At 39.6% G+C, this 17,174-nt stretch overlaps 1 protein-coding gene across 4 annotated transcripts in view; it reads right to left on the bottom strand.

Moving 5' to 3' along the window:
- Positions 1 to 17,174, bottom strand: part of MIPEP (mitochondrial intermediate peptidase) — a 227,938-nt gene that overhangs the window by 193,991 nt on the left and 16,773 nt on the right. For all 4 annotated transcript variants that reach the window (XR_002786773.2, XR_010319113.1, XM_064275339.1 and 1 more), the window contains exon 5: positions 8,710 to 8,773. Coding sequence is in view for 2 of the 4 variants with exons in the window: in XM_064275339.1 (XP_064131409.1) it covers positions 8,710 to 8,773 (64 nt within the window). In the remaining 2 variants the exon portion in view is untranslated. The remainder of the gene's footprint in view (positions 1 to 8,709; positions 8,774 to 17,174) is intronic.

Raw genomic sequence — 17,174 nt, 5'->3', positions numbered from 1 at the left:
AAGACCCGCTGGGTTGGTTCAAACTGCCAACCTTTCAGTTAGCAGCTGAATACTTAACAGCCGAGTGCTTAAGCCTTTACTACGTCTTTGTGTGTGTGTGTGTGTGTGTGCGCGCGCGCGCACGCGCATGTGCACCTGTCAGTTTGTTCTACCGTGGGAGCTTTCGTGTTGCTGTAATGCTCGAAGCTATGCCACCGGTATTCAAATACCAGCAGGGTCACCCGTGGTGGACAGGTGTCAGGTGAACTTCCAGACTAACACAGACTAGGAAGAAGGACCTGGTGGTCAACTTGTAAAAAAAAAGTTAGCCAGTGAAAACTTTACAAAAGGCAGCAGAACACTGTCTGATAGAGTGAGGCCCAACTGGGGAAGAGCTGCCTCCCCAAAGCAGAGTCGACCTTAATGACACGGATGGAGTCAAGCTTTCAAGGCCTTCATTTGCTGATGTGGCACAACTCAAATGAGAACAAACAGCTGCAAACAGCCAATAATAATTGGGAAGTGGAATGCAGGAAAACTGGAAATAGTCAAAATTGAAATAGAATGCATAAACATTGATATTCTAGGCATTAGTAAGCTAAAGTGGACTCGTAATGGCCATTCTGAATTGGACTATCATATGGTCTACTATGCCAAGAATGTCAAATTGAAGATGAATGGTGTTACATTCATTGTCGAAGAGAACATTCAAGATCTATCCTTAAGTACAACGCTGTCAGTGATAGGAAAATATCCACATGCCTACAAGGAAGACCAGTTAATAAAACTATTATTCGAATTTACGTACCAACCACTAACGCCAAAGATGAAGAAACTGGAGATTTTTACGAACTTTCGCAGGCTGAAATTGATCAAACATGTAATCAGGATGCACAGATAATTACTGGTGATTGGAATGTGAAAGTTGGAAACAAAGAAGAAGGATCAGTAGTTGGAAAACAGGCCTTAGTGATAGAAATAATGTCAGAGATTACATGATAGAATTTTGAAAGACCCAAGACTTCTTCATTGCAAATACCTTGCAAATACACGGTGACTAACCCTGGTGGTGTAGTAGTTAAGAGTTCGGCTGCTAAACAAAAGGTCGGCAGTTCGAATCCACCAGGGACTTCCCGAAAACCTTATCTTGCAAATACACGGTGACTAACCCTGGTGGCACAGTAGTTAAGAATTTGGCTGTTAACCAAAAGGTCAGCGGTTCAAATCCACCAGGGACCCTTTGAAAACCCTATGGGGCGGTTCTACTCTGTCCTGTTAGGTCACTATGACAGAACTGACTGGATGGCAATGGATTTGGGTTTTTTATTTTATACACTTGGCCCTCACCAGGTGGAATACGCAGGAATCGAATCAACTACATCTGTGGAAAAAGGTGATGGGAAAACTCAATATCATCAGTCAGAACAAGGCCAGGGCCAACTGCAGAACAAACCATCAATTGCTCATATGCAAATACGAGTTAAAACTAAAGAAAATTAATACAAGTCCATGACAGCCAAAGTACAACCCTGAGTATATCCCATCTGAATTTAGAGACCATCTCAAAAATAAATTTGACACACTGAACACTAATGACCAAAGACCAGACGAGTTGTGGAATGACACCAAGGACATCACACATGAAGAAAGCAAGAAGTCATTAAAAAGACAGGAAAGAAAGAAAAGACCAAGATGGATGTCAGAGGAGACTCTGAAACTTACTCTTGAAAGCCGAGGAGCTAAAGCGAATGGAAGCAATGATGAAGTAAGTAAAAGAGCTGAACAGAAGATTTCAAAGGGTGGCTAGAGAAGACAGAGTATTACAATGACATACGCAAAGGCCTGTAGTTAGAAAACCAAAAGAGAAGAAAACACTTGGCATTTCTCAAGCTGAAAGAACGGAAGAAAAAATTCCAGCCTTGAGTTGCAATACTGAAGAATTCTATGGGCAAAATATTGACCAAAAGCAGGAAGCATCAGAAGAAGATGGAAAGAATACACAGAGTCACTGTACCAAAAAGAAATGGTCGATGTTCAATCATTTCAGGAGGTAGCATATGATCAAGAACTGACAGTAATGAAGGAAGAAGTACAAGAAGCACTGAAGACATTGGTGAAAAACAAGGCTCCAGAATTGACGGAATGCCAATTGAGATATTTCAACAAATGGATGCAGCACTGGAAGTGCTCACTCATCTATGCCAAGAAATTTGGAAGACAGCTACCTGGCCAACTGACTAAAAGAAATCCTTATTTATGCCTATTCCCAAGAAAGGTGACCCAACTGAATGCAGACAGTATTATTAATATCATGCGCAAGTAAAATTAAGCTGAAGATCATTCATAAGCGGTTGCAGCTGCACATTAACAGGGAACTGCTCGAAATTCAAGCCAGATTCAGAAGGAGACATGGAACAGGTGATATCATTACTGATGTCAGATGTATCCTGGATGAAAGCAGAGACTAGCAGAAAGATGTTTACCTGTGTTTCACTGACTATGCAGAGGCATTCAAAAGTGTGGATCATAACAATTTATGGATAACATTGGCAAGAATGGAAATTCCAGAATGTTTAATTGTGCTCATGAGGAACCTGTACATAGATCAAGAGGCAGTCGTTTAAACAGAACAAGGGGATGCTGGATAGTTTAAAGTCAGGAAAGGTGTGTGTCAGGTTTGTATCCTTTCACCATACTTATTCAATCTGTATGCTCTGCAAATGATCTGAGAAACTGGGCTGTATGAAGAAGAACAGGGCATCAGGATTGGAGGAAGGCTCATTAACGACCTGTGATATACAGATGACACAACCTTGCTTGGAGAGAAAGTAAAGAGGGCTTGAAACACTTACTGACGAAGATCAAGGAGTACAGCCTTCAGTATGGGTTACACTTCAACATAAAGAAAACAAAAATCCTCACAACTGGACCAATAAGCAACATCATGATAAATGGAGAAAAGACTGAAGTTAAGAAATTCATTTTACCTGGATCCACAATCAATGCCCATGGAAGCAGCACTCAAGAAATTTACGACACATTGCATTGGGCAAATCTGCTGCAAAAGATCCCTCTAAAGTGTTAAAGAGCAAAGATGTTACTTTGAGGACTAAGGTGTGCCTGACCCTAGCCATGGTGTTTTCAATCACCCACATGCATGCGAAAGCTGGGCAATGAATAAGGAAGATCGAAGAATCGATGCCTCTGAATTACGATGCTGACGAAGAACACTGAATGTACATACCATAGACTGCCAAAAGAACGAACAAATCTGTCTTGGAAGAAGTATAGCCAGAATGCTCCTTGGAAGCGAGGATATTGAGACTTTGTCTCACGTACTTTGGACATGTTATGAGGAGGGATCAGTCCCTGAAGAAGGACATCATGCTTGGTAAGGTAGAGGGTCAACGAAAAAGAGGAAGACCCTCAACAAGAAGGGTTGACACAGTGGCTGCAACAATGGCCTCAAGCACAACAATGGCCATGAGGACAGCACAGGACTGGGCAGTGTTTCATTCTGTTGTACATAGGGGCACTATGAGGAAGAAGTGATAAAATCCCTGGAAAAATAAAAACTGGGTTCACTTCCTAACTTTACCAATGATCTGCTAGGCTAGGTTTGCCATTTCAACATTCTGAGATAATAATGACATGTGCAGTACTGTGAACTCTAAAAATTCCATGAAACTGTGTTATTTATTAAAGAATTGCTAAAAAAACATATACTTACATTAATTTTAAACTTTTAAATTACGTTCATATGAGAATTTACAATAAAATTAAGTAAGAAAAAAACTGGAAAGAATACAGGGCTTTATGGTTTGTAGATTATATTGGCGGTACTATTTTAAGGCTATTTTAAAAATTGTAATGTGTCTTCCTTGTGTCCTGTCCTACGGGAGCATCTTTGGGAACAAGTATAGAAGTTACAAGAGGTAAGAATTTAGCACGTTTACCTTCTGTAAATGGTCTCAGAGAACAGAGGATTATTTTCAAAGCCTTGAGGGCTGATGTAATGTGTTTCGCTGACTTGCTCAGTGCCTGTTATGCCTTCTTTCCCTCCAATTTCTTCCATTTGTAATGGAAATGTCTACCTTGTGTCTGTTCTGCCATTGTACTTTGGAAGCAGATAACCTGTATTTTAGATTTCACAGATGAAGAGGAATTTTTGGATTTTGGACTTGATTTAATACTTTTGTTATGATATGATGGGGTGAGTATGTTTTACATGTGGCAAGCACACAAAATTTTTAGGGACCTCATACAACCGAGAAAGCAGCACTGGGAGCAGAGCGTGTCCTTTGGACATGGGGTTCCTGCACCTGATAAGATCCTCGACCATGGGAAGATCAATGACAAGGACCTTCCTCCAGAGCTGACAGAGAAAGAAAGCCTTCCCCTGGAGCCGGTGCCCTGAATTTCGACTTGTCGCCTACTAGACTGTAAGAGAATAAATTTCTCTTTGTTAAAGCCATATAATTGTGGTATTTCTGGTATAGCAGCACTAGATAACTAAGACAACTTCCTTGCACCTTTAATGTTGTGGATTCCTCAGAGTTACATGCCAGGAAGAGGGTACCTATACTTTGTAAGAAAACACATTAGATAAAATAGTAACGTCTATGCTGGTGAAATAGAACATATTACGTTTCAGTAAGGTTTTAACAACATCTTTCATGAGATTTATGTAAAATAAATTATTCACATAGACTCCTTACTAGCAACCTTTCTACTAGATATCAAACAAAATTAATGTTAGCTAATTTAGTATGGCTCATCATACATTCATTCAATATTTCATTGAGTCCAAAACTGATGCTGTATTAAAAACTAGTCCATGCTGCCATTCATAATTCTCCAATTAGATAAGACATGGAATAATATAATAACAACAACCTCAATAAAATGCAGTTCAAAATAAATGCCATAAGAGTGAAATAAATCAAATATGAATCCAGATGAATGCAAAATTCGACCAGGGAGGACTGGTAAAAACCTTGAGACAACACGGCAGAAAATGGAGCTTTTACAGGGATTTCAGGGTGGCAAACACAGGGAGCAGGGCAAGCCGGGACCACAGACAGAGTGAGCAGAGAACACCAGGACCACAGACATGGTGAGCAGGGCACACCAGGATCACAGACACGGTGAGCATGGCACACAGGGACCAAAGACATGGTGAACAGGGCACACAGGGACCACAGACATGGTGAGCAGGGCACCCCAGAACCACAGACATGGCTAGCAGGACACGCCAAGACCACAGACTGGTGAGCAGGATACACAGGAACCACAGACATGATGAACAGGGTACTCCAGGACCACGGACATGGTGAGCAGGACACACAGAAGCCACAGATATGAGGAGCAGGGCACTCCAGGACTACAGACAAGGTAAGCAGGACATGCCGGGACCACAGACATGGTGAGCAGGACATACAGGAACTAAAGACATGGTGAACAGGGCACTCCAGGACCACAGACATGGTGAGCAGGACACATAGGAGCCACAGATATGGGGAGCAGGGCACTCTAGGACCACAGACATGCTGAGCAGGACATGCCAGGACCATAGACATGGTGAGCAGGACACACAGGAACCACAGACATGGTGAGCAGGACATGCCAGGACCACAGACATGGTGAGCAGGACACACAGGAACCACAGACGTGGTGAACAGGGCACTCCAGGACCACAGACATGGTGAGCAGGACACACCACGACCACAGACATGGCAAGGCATGTGATTAATGACTGGAACACTGGGTTCACATGAGCGAATAAAAGCAGAGGATGCTGGGAAAGCCTCACCTGTAAGTTATTTGTCACATATTAATTGGCTATTTTACTTCTTCAATAGAAAATAGGAAGTCACAGAAACGTTCTCTGCAGCAGCGTAAGAATCAAATCAATACTTAAAAAAACTGGATGTTCCTACACAGGCTCATCTGACAAAAGAGAAGACCAAATGGGAGGGCTCACAGGGCAGGCTCTGGATCTGCCTTTCTGGGCCATGTAATAACCTCCTCCACTGACTAACTCTGTGGCCTTGGCAAATCACAAAACTCTAGGGGAAGAACAAAGTAGTAGGCCTCACTACCAGATTTCAGAACCTATTATAAAGCTATGGTAGTCAAACAGCACGATACTAGCACAATGACAGACACATAGAACAATGGAACAGAACTGAGAACCCAGAAATAAATCAACCCACCTACGGACACTTCATCTTTGACAAAGGGCTGAGGTCCATTAAACAGGGAAGAGATCATCTCTTCAACAAATATTGATGGCAAAACCGGATATCCATTTGCAGAAAAATGAAACAAGATCCACACCTCACACCGTATACAAAAACTAACTCAATATGGTTCAAAGACCTAAATGTAAAACCTAAGACTATAAAGATCATGAAAGAAAACATAGGGACAATGTTAGGGGCCCTAACGTATGGCATAAGTAGAATGTCAAACATAACTAAAAATACACAAACTCCAGAAGATAAACCAGATAACTGGGACTGCCTAAAAATTAAATACTTATGCTCATCAAAAGAATTTTTCAAAAGAATAAAAAAGAGAACCTACAGACTGGGAAAAAATCTTTGGCAATGACATATCTGATAAAGGTTTAATCTCTAAAATATACAGAAAATTTCAACAACTCAACAATAAAAAGACAAGCAACTCAATCACAAAATGGGCAAAGGATATGAACAGACACTTCACCAAAGAGGACATGCAGGTGGCCAACAAATACATGAAAAGATGCTTGCAATCATTAGCAGTTAGAGAGATGTAAATCAAAACCACAATGAGATAACCACCATCTCATACCTGCAAGAATGGGACTGATGAAAAATTCAGAAAACAATAAATGCTGGCAACGTTGTAGTGACTAGAACTCTCATACACTGCTCTCATACACTGTTGGTGGGAATCTAAAATGGTATAACCATTTTGGAAAAAGGGTATTGCACTTCCTTTAAAAGCTAGAAATAGAAATATCATATGATCTCACTCCTAGGGATAAATCCTAGATAAATAAAAGCCATCACAAGAACAGACATACACACATATTCACTTGGAACATTATTCATAATGGCAAAAAGATGGAAACGACCTAAATGCCCATCAACAGATGAAGGGATAAACAAATTATGGTACATACACACAATGGAATACTAAGCAATGATGAAGAACAATGATGAATCCGAGAAACGTCTCACAACATGGATGAAATCTGGTGGGGATTTTGCTGAGCAAAATAAGTCAATCAAAATGACAAATATTGTATGAGATTACCTTTATAAGAATTCAAGATAGGATTTACACACAGAAAGAAACAATTTTTGATGGTTACAAGGGAGGGGAGGCAGGAGGAGCGTAAATTACCAACTAGATGGTAGACAAGTGTTAACTCTAGTGAAGGGAAACACAATACACAATATAGGGGACATCAGCACTACTTGATCAAGGCAAAGGAAGACACTTAGAGGAACGCAAGAAAAAAAAAAGAGGTGATCACAGTAAATACTATAACATATACAACCCTACAACAACAGTAAAAAAACAATAACTTACAAGCAGATACATAGGCAGATACATCTGCTGAAAACGGAAAGGAGGGTATATAAGAGTATACAAACAAAAACGGGGCACAGTCACAGAAACTTCCTAGACACATCCAAACACCTTAAGGGATCGAGTTACTGGGGTTGAAGGCTGGGGACCATGGTCTTGGGGGACATCTAGCTCAATTGGCATAAAATAGTTCATAAAGAAAAAGTTCTATATCCTACTTCAGTGAGTAGTGTCCGGGGTCTTAAAAGCTTGAAGCAGCTATCTGAGATACAGTTATTGATCTCATCCCATCTGGAACAAAGCAGAATGAAGAAAACCAAAGCCACTAGGAAAATATTAATCCAAAAGACCAATGGACCACATGAACCACAGCCTCCACCAGCCTGGGCCCAGAAGAACTACATGGTACCCGGCTACCACTACTGATCGCTCTGACTGGGATCAAAATAGAGGGTCCCAGACAGAGCGGGTGAAAAACAGAGAACAAAATTCAAATCCACACAAAAAAAGACCAGACTTACTGGTCTAAAAGAGACTAGAGGAACCCCTGAGACTACGACCCTCCGGAAACCCCTGTAATCCAGAACTGCAGCCATTCCCGAAGTCCACCTTTCATCCGAAGAACAGACAGGCCTATAAAATACATGAGAAACATGCTCCTTAGATCAATAAAGTAAATGAGCACAAATGGGCAACACGTGCATTGAAGTAAAGAGGAGAAGGCGGGAAGGAACAAGAAAACTGGACGAAGGGAAACAGGGAACCCAGGGTGGAAAGGGGGAGAGTACTGACACATTGTGGGGATTCCAACCAGTGTCATGAAACATTCTGTGTATAAATTTTTGAATGAGAAACTAATTTGAGCTGTAAACTTTCATCTAAAACCCAACTAAAAAAAATCTTCTAGGGACTTGGGTTTCTTCATTTGTAAAATAGGAATAATAGCACCCATCTTAGAGTTGTTATGGATATCTGATGACAAATAGATGCTGTAAGTAGCAAATGTTCAATTAATTTTAATTATAATTATTATTAGGACAACAAAGAAAAATGCAAATTCAAGCAATATGCAAAGACTGTAGCAATAAAGATACCAACTAAATGTTTAAAAAACAAGAGGAGTCAAAATAACAAGAGAAGATTTACCTTTTCTTTATCTAAATGGATTCCACTGATTTCAAAATCAAACATAAACAGTTCAGCCACTCGTCTACAAAAAAAAAAAAAAAAATGAGTTCTAGGTTATAGTAAGAATAACTATTAACAAAAATTAGTATTTTGTTAAATAAACCAGCCTTTTTGAGCCTTATTGCCCAAAAGCCAGATGCATCAACACACACTCAACACCTTCATGTATTTATAATTCAAGAGCTTAACATCTTAGAAGTTAGGTATACCATCTAGCTGACTGACTAGGTTTTTAAGCTATCATATGAATAACTGAACAATAAGCTTTAAATTGAAACAAAGGAATGACAATTATTCCAATGACTCCACTTTCTTCTAGAGGAGCTGGACAACCTTCCAACCGTCCAGCTGTTATTCCTTCAACAAATATTTGCTTTTTTACTATATCTGTCATTGTTGTTAGGTGCCGTCAAGTCAGTTCCAACTCATAGCGACCCTATGTACAACAGAACAAAACACTGCTTGCTCCTGCACCATGCTCACAATCCTTACTATGTTTGAGCCCACTGTTGCAACCACTGTGTCAATCCATCTCACTGAGTATCTTCCTCTTTTTTGATGACCGTCTACTTTACCAAGCATTATGACCTTCTCCAGAGACTGATTTCTCCTGATAACACGTCCAAAGTATGTGAGACGAAGTCTCACCATCCTCACTTCCAAGAAGTATTCTGGCTGTACTTCTTCCAAGACAGAAGACATTCTTCTGTCCAAGACATTCTTCTGGGCAGTCCATGGTATATTCAATATTCTTCACCAACTCCATAATTCAAAGGCATCAATTCTCCTTCCATCTTCCTTATTCATTGCCCAGTTTTCACATGCATATGAGCCAATTGAAAACACCATGGTTTGAGTCAGGTGCACCTTAGTCTTTAAAGTGACATCTTTGCTTTTTAGTACTTTAAAGAGGTCTTTTGCAGCAGATTTGCCCAATGCAATACATCTTTTGATTTCTTGACTGCTGCTTCCACGGGCATTGATTGTGGATCCAAGTGAAATAAAATTGTTAACTTCAATCTTTTCTCCGTTTCTTATGATGTTCCTTATTGATCCAGTTGTGAGAATTTTTGTTTTTCTTTGTGTTGAGGTATAATCCATACTGAAGGTTATAGTCTTTGATCTTCATCAGTAAGTGCTTCAAGTCCTCTTTGCTTTCAGCAAGCTAGGTTGTGTCATCTGGTCATCTGCATATTCCAGGTTGTTAACAAGTCTTCCTCCAATCCTGATGCTGTGTTCTTCATATAGTCCAGCTTCTGGGATTATTTGCTCAGCATACAGATTGAATATGTGAAAGGGTACAACCCTGACACACATCTTTCCTGATTTTAAACCACACAGTATCCCCCTGTTCTGTGACTGCCTTTTGGCCTGTGTACAGGTTCTGCACGAGCACAATTAAGTGTTCTGGAATTCCCATTCTTCGCAATGTTATCAATAACTTGTTATGATCCACACAGTCGAGTGCCTTTGCAATGTCAATAAAACACAGGGAAACATCTTTCTGGTATTCTCTGTTTTCAGCCAAGATTCATCTAACATCAACAATGATATCCCTCGTTCCACATCCTTTTCTGAATCCAGCTTGAATTTCTGGCAGTTCGCTGCTGACGTACTACTGCAATCGCTTTTGAATGATCTTCAGCAGAATTTTACTTGCGTGTGATGTTAATGATGTTGTTCAATAATTTCTGCATTCTGTTAAATGACCTTCCTTTGGTATGGGCACAAATATGGGTATCTTCCAGTCAGCTGGCCAGGCAGCTGTCTTCTAAATTTCTTGGGATAGACGAGTGAGTGCTTCTAGCATTGCATCCATTCACTGAAACATCTCAGTTGGTATTCTGTCAATTCTTGAAGTCTTCTTTTTCAACAATGCCTTTAGTACAGCTTGGACTTCTTCCTTCAATGTCATCGGCTCTTGATCATATGCTACCTCCTGAAATGGGTGAACACTGACCAATTTTTACCATATACAACACACCAATTAAGTATTATCCTGGGTGGTACAAACGGTTTGTGGCCAACTACTAACCTAGGGCTGGCAGTTCAAACTCTCCCACGGCACTACAGAAGAAAGGCCTAGTGATCTGCTTCCATGAAGATTACAGCCAAGAAAACCCTGCGGAGCAGTTCTACTCTGTAACACATGGGGCCACCATGAGTCTGAATCAACTCGACAGCAATGGGTTTAGTTTTAGGTTTTGGGGGGTGATGTATACAGTTACCACCATGAGTTGCAAGTGACTTGTACGCAGCTGTCACGGATTGAACTGTGTCCCCCAAAAATACGTGTCAACTTGGTTAGGCCACAACTCCCAGTATGGTGTGGTTGTCCTCCATTTTGTGATTTTCCTATGTGTTATGAATCATAAGCTCTGCCTGTGGTTAAAGAGGATTAGGGTCGGATGTAACATCCTTGTTCAGGTCACAACTCTGATCCAATGTAAAGGGAGTTTCCCAGGGGTGTGGCCTGCACCACCTTTTATCTAACAAGAGATAAAAGGAAAGGAAAGTAAGCAGAGAGTCAGGGGCCTCATACCACCAAGAAAGCAGCGCTGGGAGCAGAGCACGTCCTTTGGACCCAGGGTTCCTGTGCGGAGAAGCTTCTAGTCCAGGGGAAGATTGATGACAAGGACCTCCCTTCAGAGCTGACAAACAAAAAGCCTTCCTCTGGAGCTGATGCCCTTGCAGCCTACCAGATTTTGAGAGAATAAATTTATCCTTGTTAAAGCCACCTACGTGTGGTATTTCTGTTATAGCAACACTAGATGACCAAGACAACAGCTAACAGCAACAACAAACACAGTCATCAACTGGAACTTGGTAAGCCTGTACATCTATACCTATAATGCATTATATGTAGCTTGTTTAACAGAGTTATACCCTCAACTGCCTGCCAGTAAAGACTATGGATGTTCTGTAAGGCATGGTCCAATAAGAGGATAAATACTTTTACAATGAATGAATGATAAATACAATGTGAAAGAAAAAATAAATCTCGTAACAGGGGTACAAGTACAGTGGGCAGTTCAAAGGGGGACCATCAATGACACCCTTTGAATTGTCAACAGCATTTATAGTACCACCTTTTATTTCCATAACACTATTAAAAAGCACGCTCTTCATTAGCTCAATCCACCAACCTCTTCCTATTGTGTTAAATGTGCCAAAGACTTACGAAGGAAGATTCCTTAGTATTTCAAGAATTAGAACTATTTTATAGAGATTACCTTTTTTTTTTTTTAATGGCCATAAAATGCTTCTGCAAACTAACAATAAGCCCTAATTTTCCTAGCCTTTCCTTAATGTAAGACTTTCATCAGAATATCAAGTACTAGTGTCCTGGATTAAATTGTGTCCCCCCAAAATATGTGTCAACTTGGCTATGCTATGATTCCCAGTATTGTGTGCTCATCCTTCATTTTGTGATCTGATGTAATTGTTCTATGTGTTATAAATCCTAATCTCTGCCTGTGGTTCATCAGGCAAGACTAGATTATGTTAAAGAGGATTAGGGTAGGATGGAGCACCCTTACTCAGGTCACAGTCCTGACTGATACAAAAGGAGTTTCCCTAGGGTGTGGCCTCCATACTTTTTATCTTACATGAGCTAAAAGGAGAGAGAAGTGAACAGAGAGAGAGGGACCTCACTATCACTAAGAAAGAAGAGCCAGGAGTAGAGCAAGTCCTTTGGATCCGAGGCTCCTGTGCTGAGAACCTTCTAGACCCAGGGAAAGATTTAATGCCAAGACACAAGTAGATCTCCAAGGAACTCCGGGCCCAGAGATGTTGAAAGCAGACAAGAACCCTCTTCCAGAGTCAACAGAGAGAGAAAACTTTCCCCTAGATCTAGCACCCTAAATTCAGACATCTGGCCTCCTAAACTGTGGGGGAATAAATTTCTGTTTGTTAAAGCCATCCACTTGTGGTATTTTTGTTACAGCAGCACAGATAACTAAGACAACTAGCAAGAAATACCAACTGCATCTTTAATAACAACATTGGAACGGAAAATACCGTGGATGACATCTCAAGTATGGAGTAGTTTTTTGTGAGTGTTCTCCTGTAACACTTTATACTCAGAATTACATCTTCCCCTTTTTACTTATAATCTAATTTAGTGTCATTTACTTTTCTGCTAAGTACCACCAGAATCAAAATACTAAAACTCGTAACATACACTAAATGACAGAAAACCACCTGAACACTGGAAACAAGATACCATCATGCTATGTCAGAGAAGCACCAGCTGGGACACACAGCCTGTCAAAGGTAGTGAGAAAGCCTGGTCCCTGGCCTCCAAGAGATGACACATCACTCATAAATAAATACGACTGGTAACTATCAGGGGATCAAGTGTATCGCATAGGGTTGATATAAGCATTATGAAAATATACGTAATGTTTCACCTTATATCATTTATTCATTGGCATATAAAGATTGCTCGATAATGGTAGCTATTTATTTGGTGGTGAGAGAAAAAAGGATTAGAAAGGAGTAAAGCAATCATCCATACTAGCCTCTCCTCTCCTTCCGTACCACCACCACCCTCACCCAGGCTGCTGTCGCCCTGGCCCTGATACATGGCAACCACCCCCTGATGGCCACCTGGCCTCTGGTCTCACACTCCTGCAGCCAGCAGGATCTTTCCAAAGCCGAGTCCTGAGCATGATTTCCCTGGTACCCCAGGAAATGCCATGTAAGGTCCCTGAACACTGTTCTCCACCACCGACCAAACTGACAGCATTTGTCATTTCCACTTAACAGGCTTCACTAACCCTTTTGTGAACCAATTATTTTCTGCTTTTAATTTTTGTTAATACATGTGTTTTCATTAATGGAAGCATGCTGAATCATTGAGTGTGTCTATATTTTTGGTGGGTAGTATGGATTTTTTTTTTCTTGCCCCCTCCCACAAGCCTACTCTAAGTGTTTAGTGGTACATGAGAATTGCCACTAATTATATCCCAGAGTCCCCCCACCAGGGTCTACTGTAATGTACGTGTAACAAATTTCTCTTTTTCCTACCAAAAATTCAGACAACTCATATGATACCATGTAAAAACAGTAATTTGCAGCACACCTGTTTCTTCAGTGTCAAACAGTCATAAAGACCCCTGTCTTGTGGCAGCACGCACTATCAATGGTGCAGCAGCTTCCCAATAAACCTTCAGAGACAGAGAAAGTATTTGGTCCCTAGAGGTACCCACAAACATGAAAGGGTTAAAAAATGTATTTGTTGTACAAACATTGAATTAAAAAAAAAAGTTGTACTGAGCTTCTATGATAGAAAGTCACGTACGCCGCAGAAGACCTAAAGCATAAATAGCATAAACACTTCATATGGGTATTTAAGTATAATAAGCGAAGAAGGAATAAAAAGGGAGCTTCAACCAATGTTTAAATAAGTCAGTATATGTACTGCAGAAGATGAAACACAATTAAAATTAGCTTTTCATGTAGGAGCTCATTCTTTTATTCACAGAGAACAAGCCTGTGAAAGCCACCATGATAGTCATTTATTTCAACTCCATCCAAACAGCAATAATTAAAAACATAAAACAGTTTATACTTGGACAATTTTTCAAAGGCCCTGTGGATGAGATTTTCAGTTTTTCTTCCAACTAGTAGCAGTTAGTTAGAATATTAAATTCTTTGATGCTGTGCCGGAAACTGAGCTTCTTGGCTAATGAAAATTTTCTTTCTTTTCTTTTAACCCTGCTTCATGCTTGGAACCAATTTCAAGTGTAACACCTCTGTCAGCAATTAAAAAAAAAAAAAAAAAAACCTGCTTTTTTCTGGAATTAAAGTTAACCAAATATTTGATCTACTCTCTGGCTTTCCTTGACTTTTCAAAATGGATGTATTGATCTTCCTGGTGATTGTGCCAAATACCATCTGGAATGAACAGAATTACTTTAAGTTCTCCAAAAACTTTGAAAATTCAATAGACCACGTTAACGTTTTAGTCATTTACTTTCTTTCTTAAATAAATAAACTACATCACTCAAACGCCTAGAACTGCCCCCATTATCTCTATGTCACTTGATGTCCTTTCCTGAACAATCTAAAAACCATGCCACTCTCTTTTTCAAGCAAAAATGTCTTCTGTTTAATAAGAGGGAAGAAAGGTAGCACAGCCTGATAAATGGGCGATGGGAATTTACTGTAGAAGTTTAGAGTACCACAGCTTATTGTTTAATAGTTTCATTGCACAAATGTAGGAAAAAATTAAAATTCACTAATCCCACCACCCAAAGATAACAGCTGTTACAATTCATATATTTCCTTCCAATCTACTTCCAATATTACATAGTGAAACCTGTGACAGCTGGAACTCACACAACTATCTTGTTTTTCCTGATCTCACAAGTTTTTCACTTTTGACAGTGTACAGTCTTACTACGTTTCTATCATTCGTTATGTGGAAAATAGTTGGGTTTTCCTTTTTTGCCAGGTTTTCGCCTTACACAGGCTCTGGCTTCCGCAGGTTTTACTGTATTATTTGTCTTACAATAATTGGGATCAGATTACATGTACTTTTGTATCTCGCTTTTTCTAGTAAAATTATAACACAAACATCAAATGCTTTTTTATATCTTCAAATGTTCTTCAAAAACCATGATTTTTATGTTTTATTGGATTGTCATATAGGCTAAAACTGCTTTCATTTTTCCCAGCCTCAAAAACCACACTATGATAAAAATTCTTCAACATACATCTCTTTATTCTTGTTTGTTAGGATAAATTCCAAGAAAAGAAACTTATCAAAAAGTATTAATGAGTTGTCCTCCAAAAAATTTATCAATTTAAACCTCCTATAGGGTTGCTATGAGTTGGCAGCAACTCGACGGCACGTAACAACAAAGAGAATCCATATCTCAAACCATCAACAATACTGTTATTCCTTTTCAACTCTGCCAATTTGATAGGCTCTTTGTTTTATTCTACATTTCTTGAATAGTGGTGGTGGTGGTGGCGTTAGTTGTCATCAAGTTGGCTCTGACTCACGGTGACCCATGTACAACAGAATGAAACGCTGCCCTATCCTGCACCATCTTCATGATTGTTGGGAAGCTCTAGTTCATTGTGGCCACTGTGTATTTTGTGTGCCTTCCAACCTAAAAGGGCTCATCTTCCAGCCTTTATCAGACAATATTCTGTTGTGATCCAGAGTTTTCATTGGTTAATTTTCCGAAGTAGATGGCCAGGCCTTTCTTCCTAGTGTGTCTTAGTCTGAAAACTCTGTTGAAATCTATCCACTATGGGTGACCCTGCTGGTAACTGAAATACCAGCAGTGTAGCTCCCAGCATCACAGCATGATTTCTAAATGCCAGGTACTAAGCAAAGCACTTTACATGATTTCATTTAAACCTTACAGTAATCCTATGCAATACTTTTTTATGCCTCTTTTACAGAGGAGAAAACTAAGGCTTAGAAAGCTACGGAGCTAGTATTAAACCCATTCTAGAGCCCACATTTCCAGCTACTACTTTACACTTATTAATAAAGGGAAACATATTTTTATAAGTATAATGGCCATTTGTTGCTATTATTTTGTGAAATCATAGTTTCACAAAAAAAATTCTTTGCCCCCTTTTTCAATAGCTCTTCACTTTTTTTTAAGTAATTTGTAATTATCTCTTAACTTAGTAAATATATTAACCCTGTGCCACGTAAGTAGCATTTTGTCCCACTGTACACTCTGACTTAGAATGTGGAAGTGTTTTGCTATAGTAAAGTTTGCAACTTTCATATAATTAAATCACTCTTTCCTTTCACGGTGTGTCTTTGGTATCATGCCAAGAAAGATTTTCAAGACTCCAAGATTATTTAATACTTTATGACTTTCTTCTTTTTTTCTTTTAACATTTAAACCTTTAATCAATCCACTTTTTTTCCAAAATGGTTACTTTCCCTACTGATGTGAAATGACACTCCTATCACATATAGATACAGTCTTACATAAATTCGTGTCTGTGTCTGAACCTTCTCTCTTCTTTCATTGACCTAATTGACTATACTGAATATAATCCTCTTTTAAATGCAGTATTTTCTTTTTTTTATGGTGCTTTAGGTTTTGTTTTTTTTTTTTAGGTGAAAGTTTACAGCTCAAGTTAATTTCTCATACAAAAATTTACATACTTATTGTTATATGACATTAGTTGCAATCCCTATAATGTGACAGCACACTCCCCCTTTCCACCCCAGGTTTCTCATGTCCATCCAACCAGCTTCTGTCCCTTTCTGTCTTCTCATCCTGCCTCTGGACAGGAGCTGCCCATTTAGGCTCACGTATGATCTGCTTGAACTAAGAAGCGTACTCTTTACGAGTATTATTTTGTTTTATAGTCCAGTCTAATCCTTGTCTGAAGAGTGGGCTTCTAGAATGGTCTTAGTTCTGGCTTAACAGAGCATC

Source organism: Loxodonta africana, chromosome 23 (assembly GCF_030014295.1).
Source record: "Loxodonta africana isolate mLoxAfr1 chromosome 23, mLoxAfr1.hap2, whole genome shotgun sequence".
Taxonomy (NCBI): Eukaryota; Metazoa; Chordata; class Mammalia; order Proboscidea; family Elephantidae; genus Loxodonta; species Loxodonta africana.
This window is presented reverse-complemented; position numbering and strand designations above follow the sequence as displayed.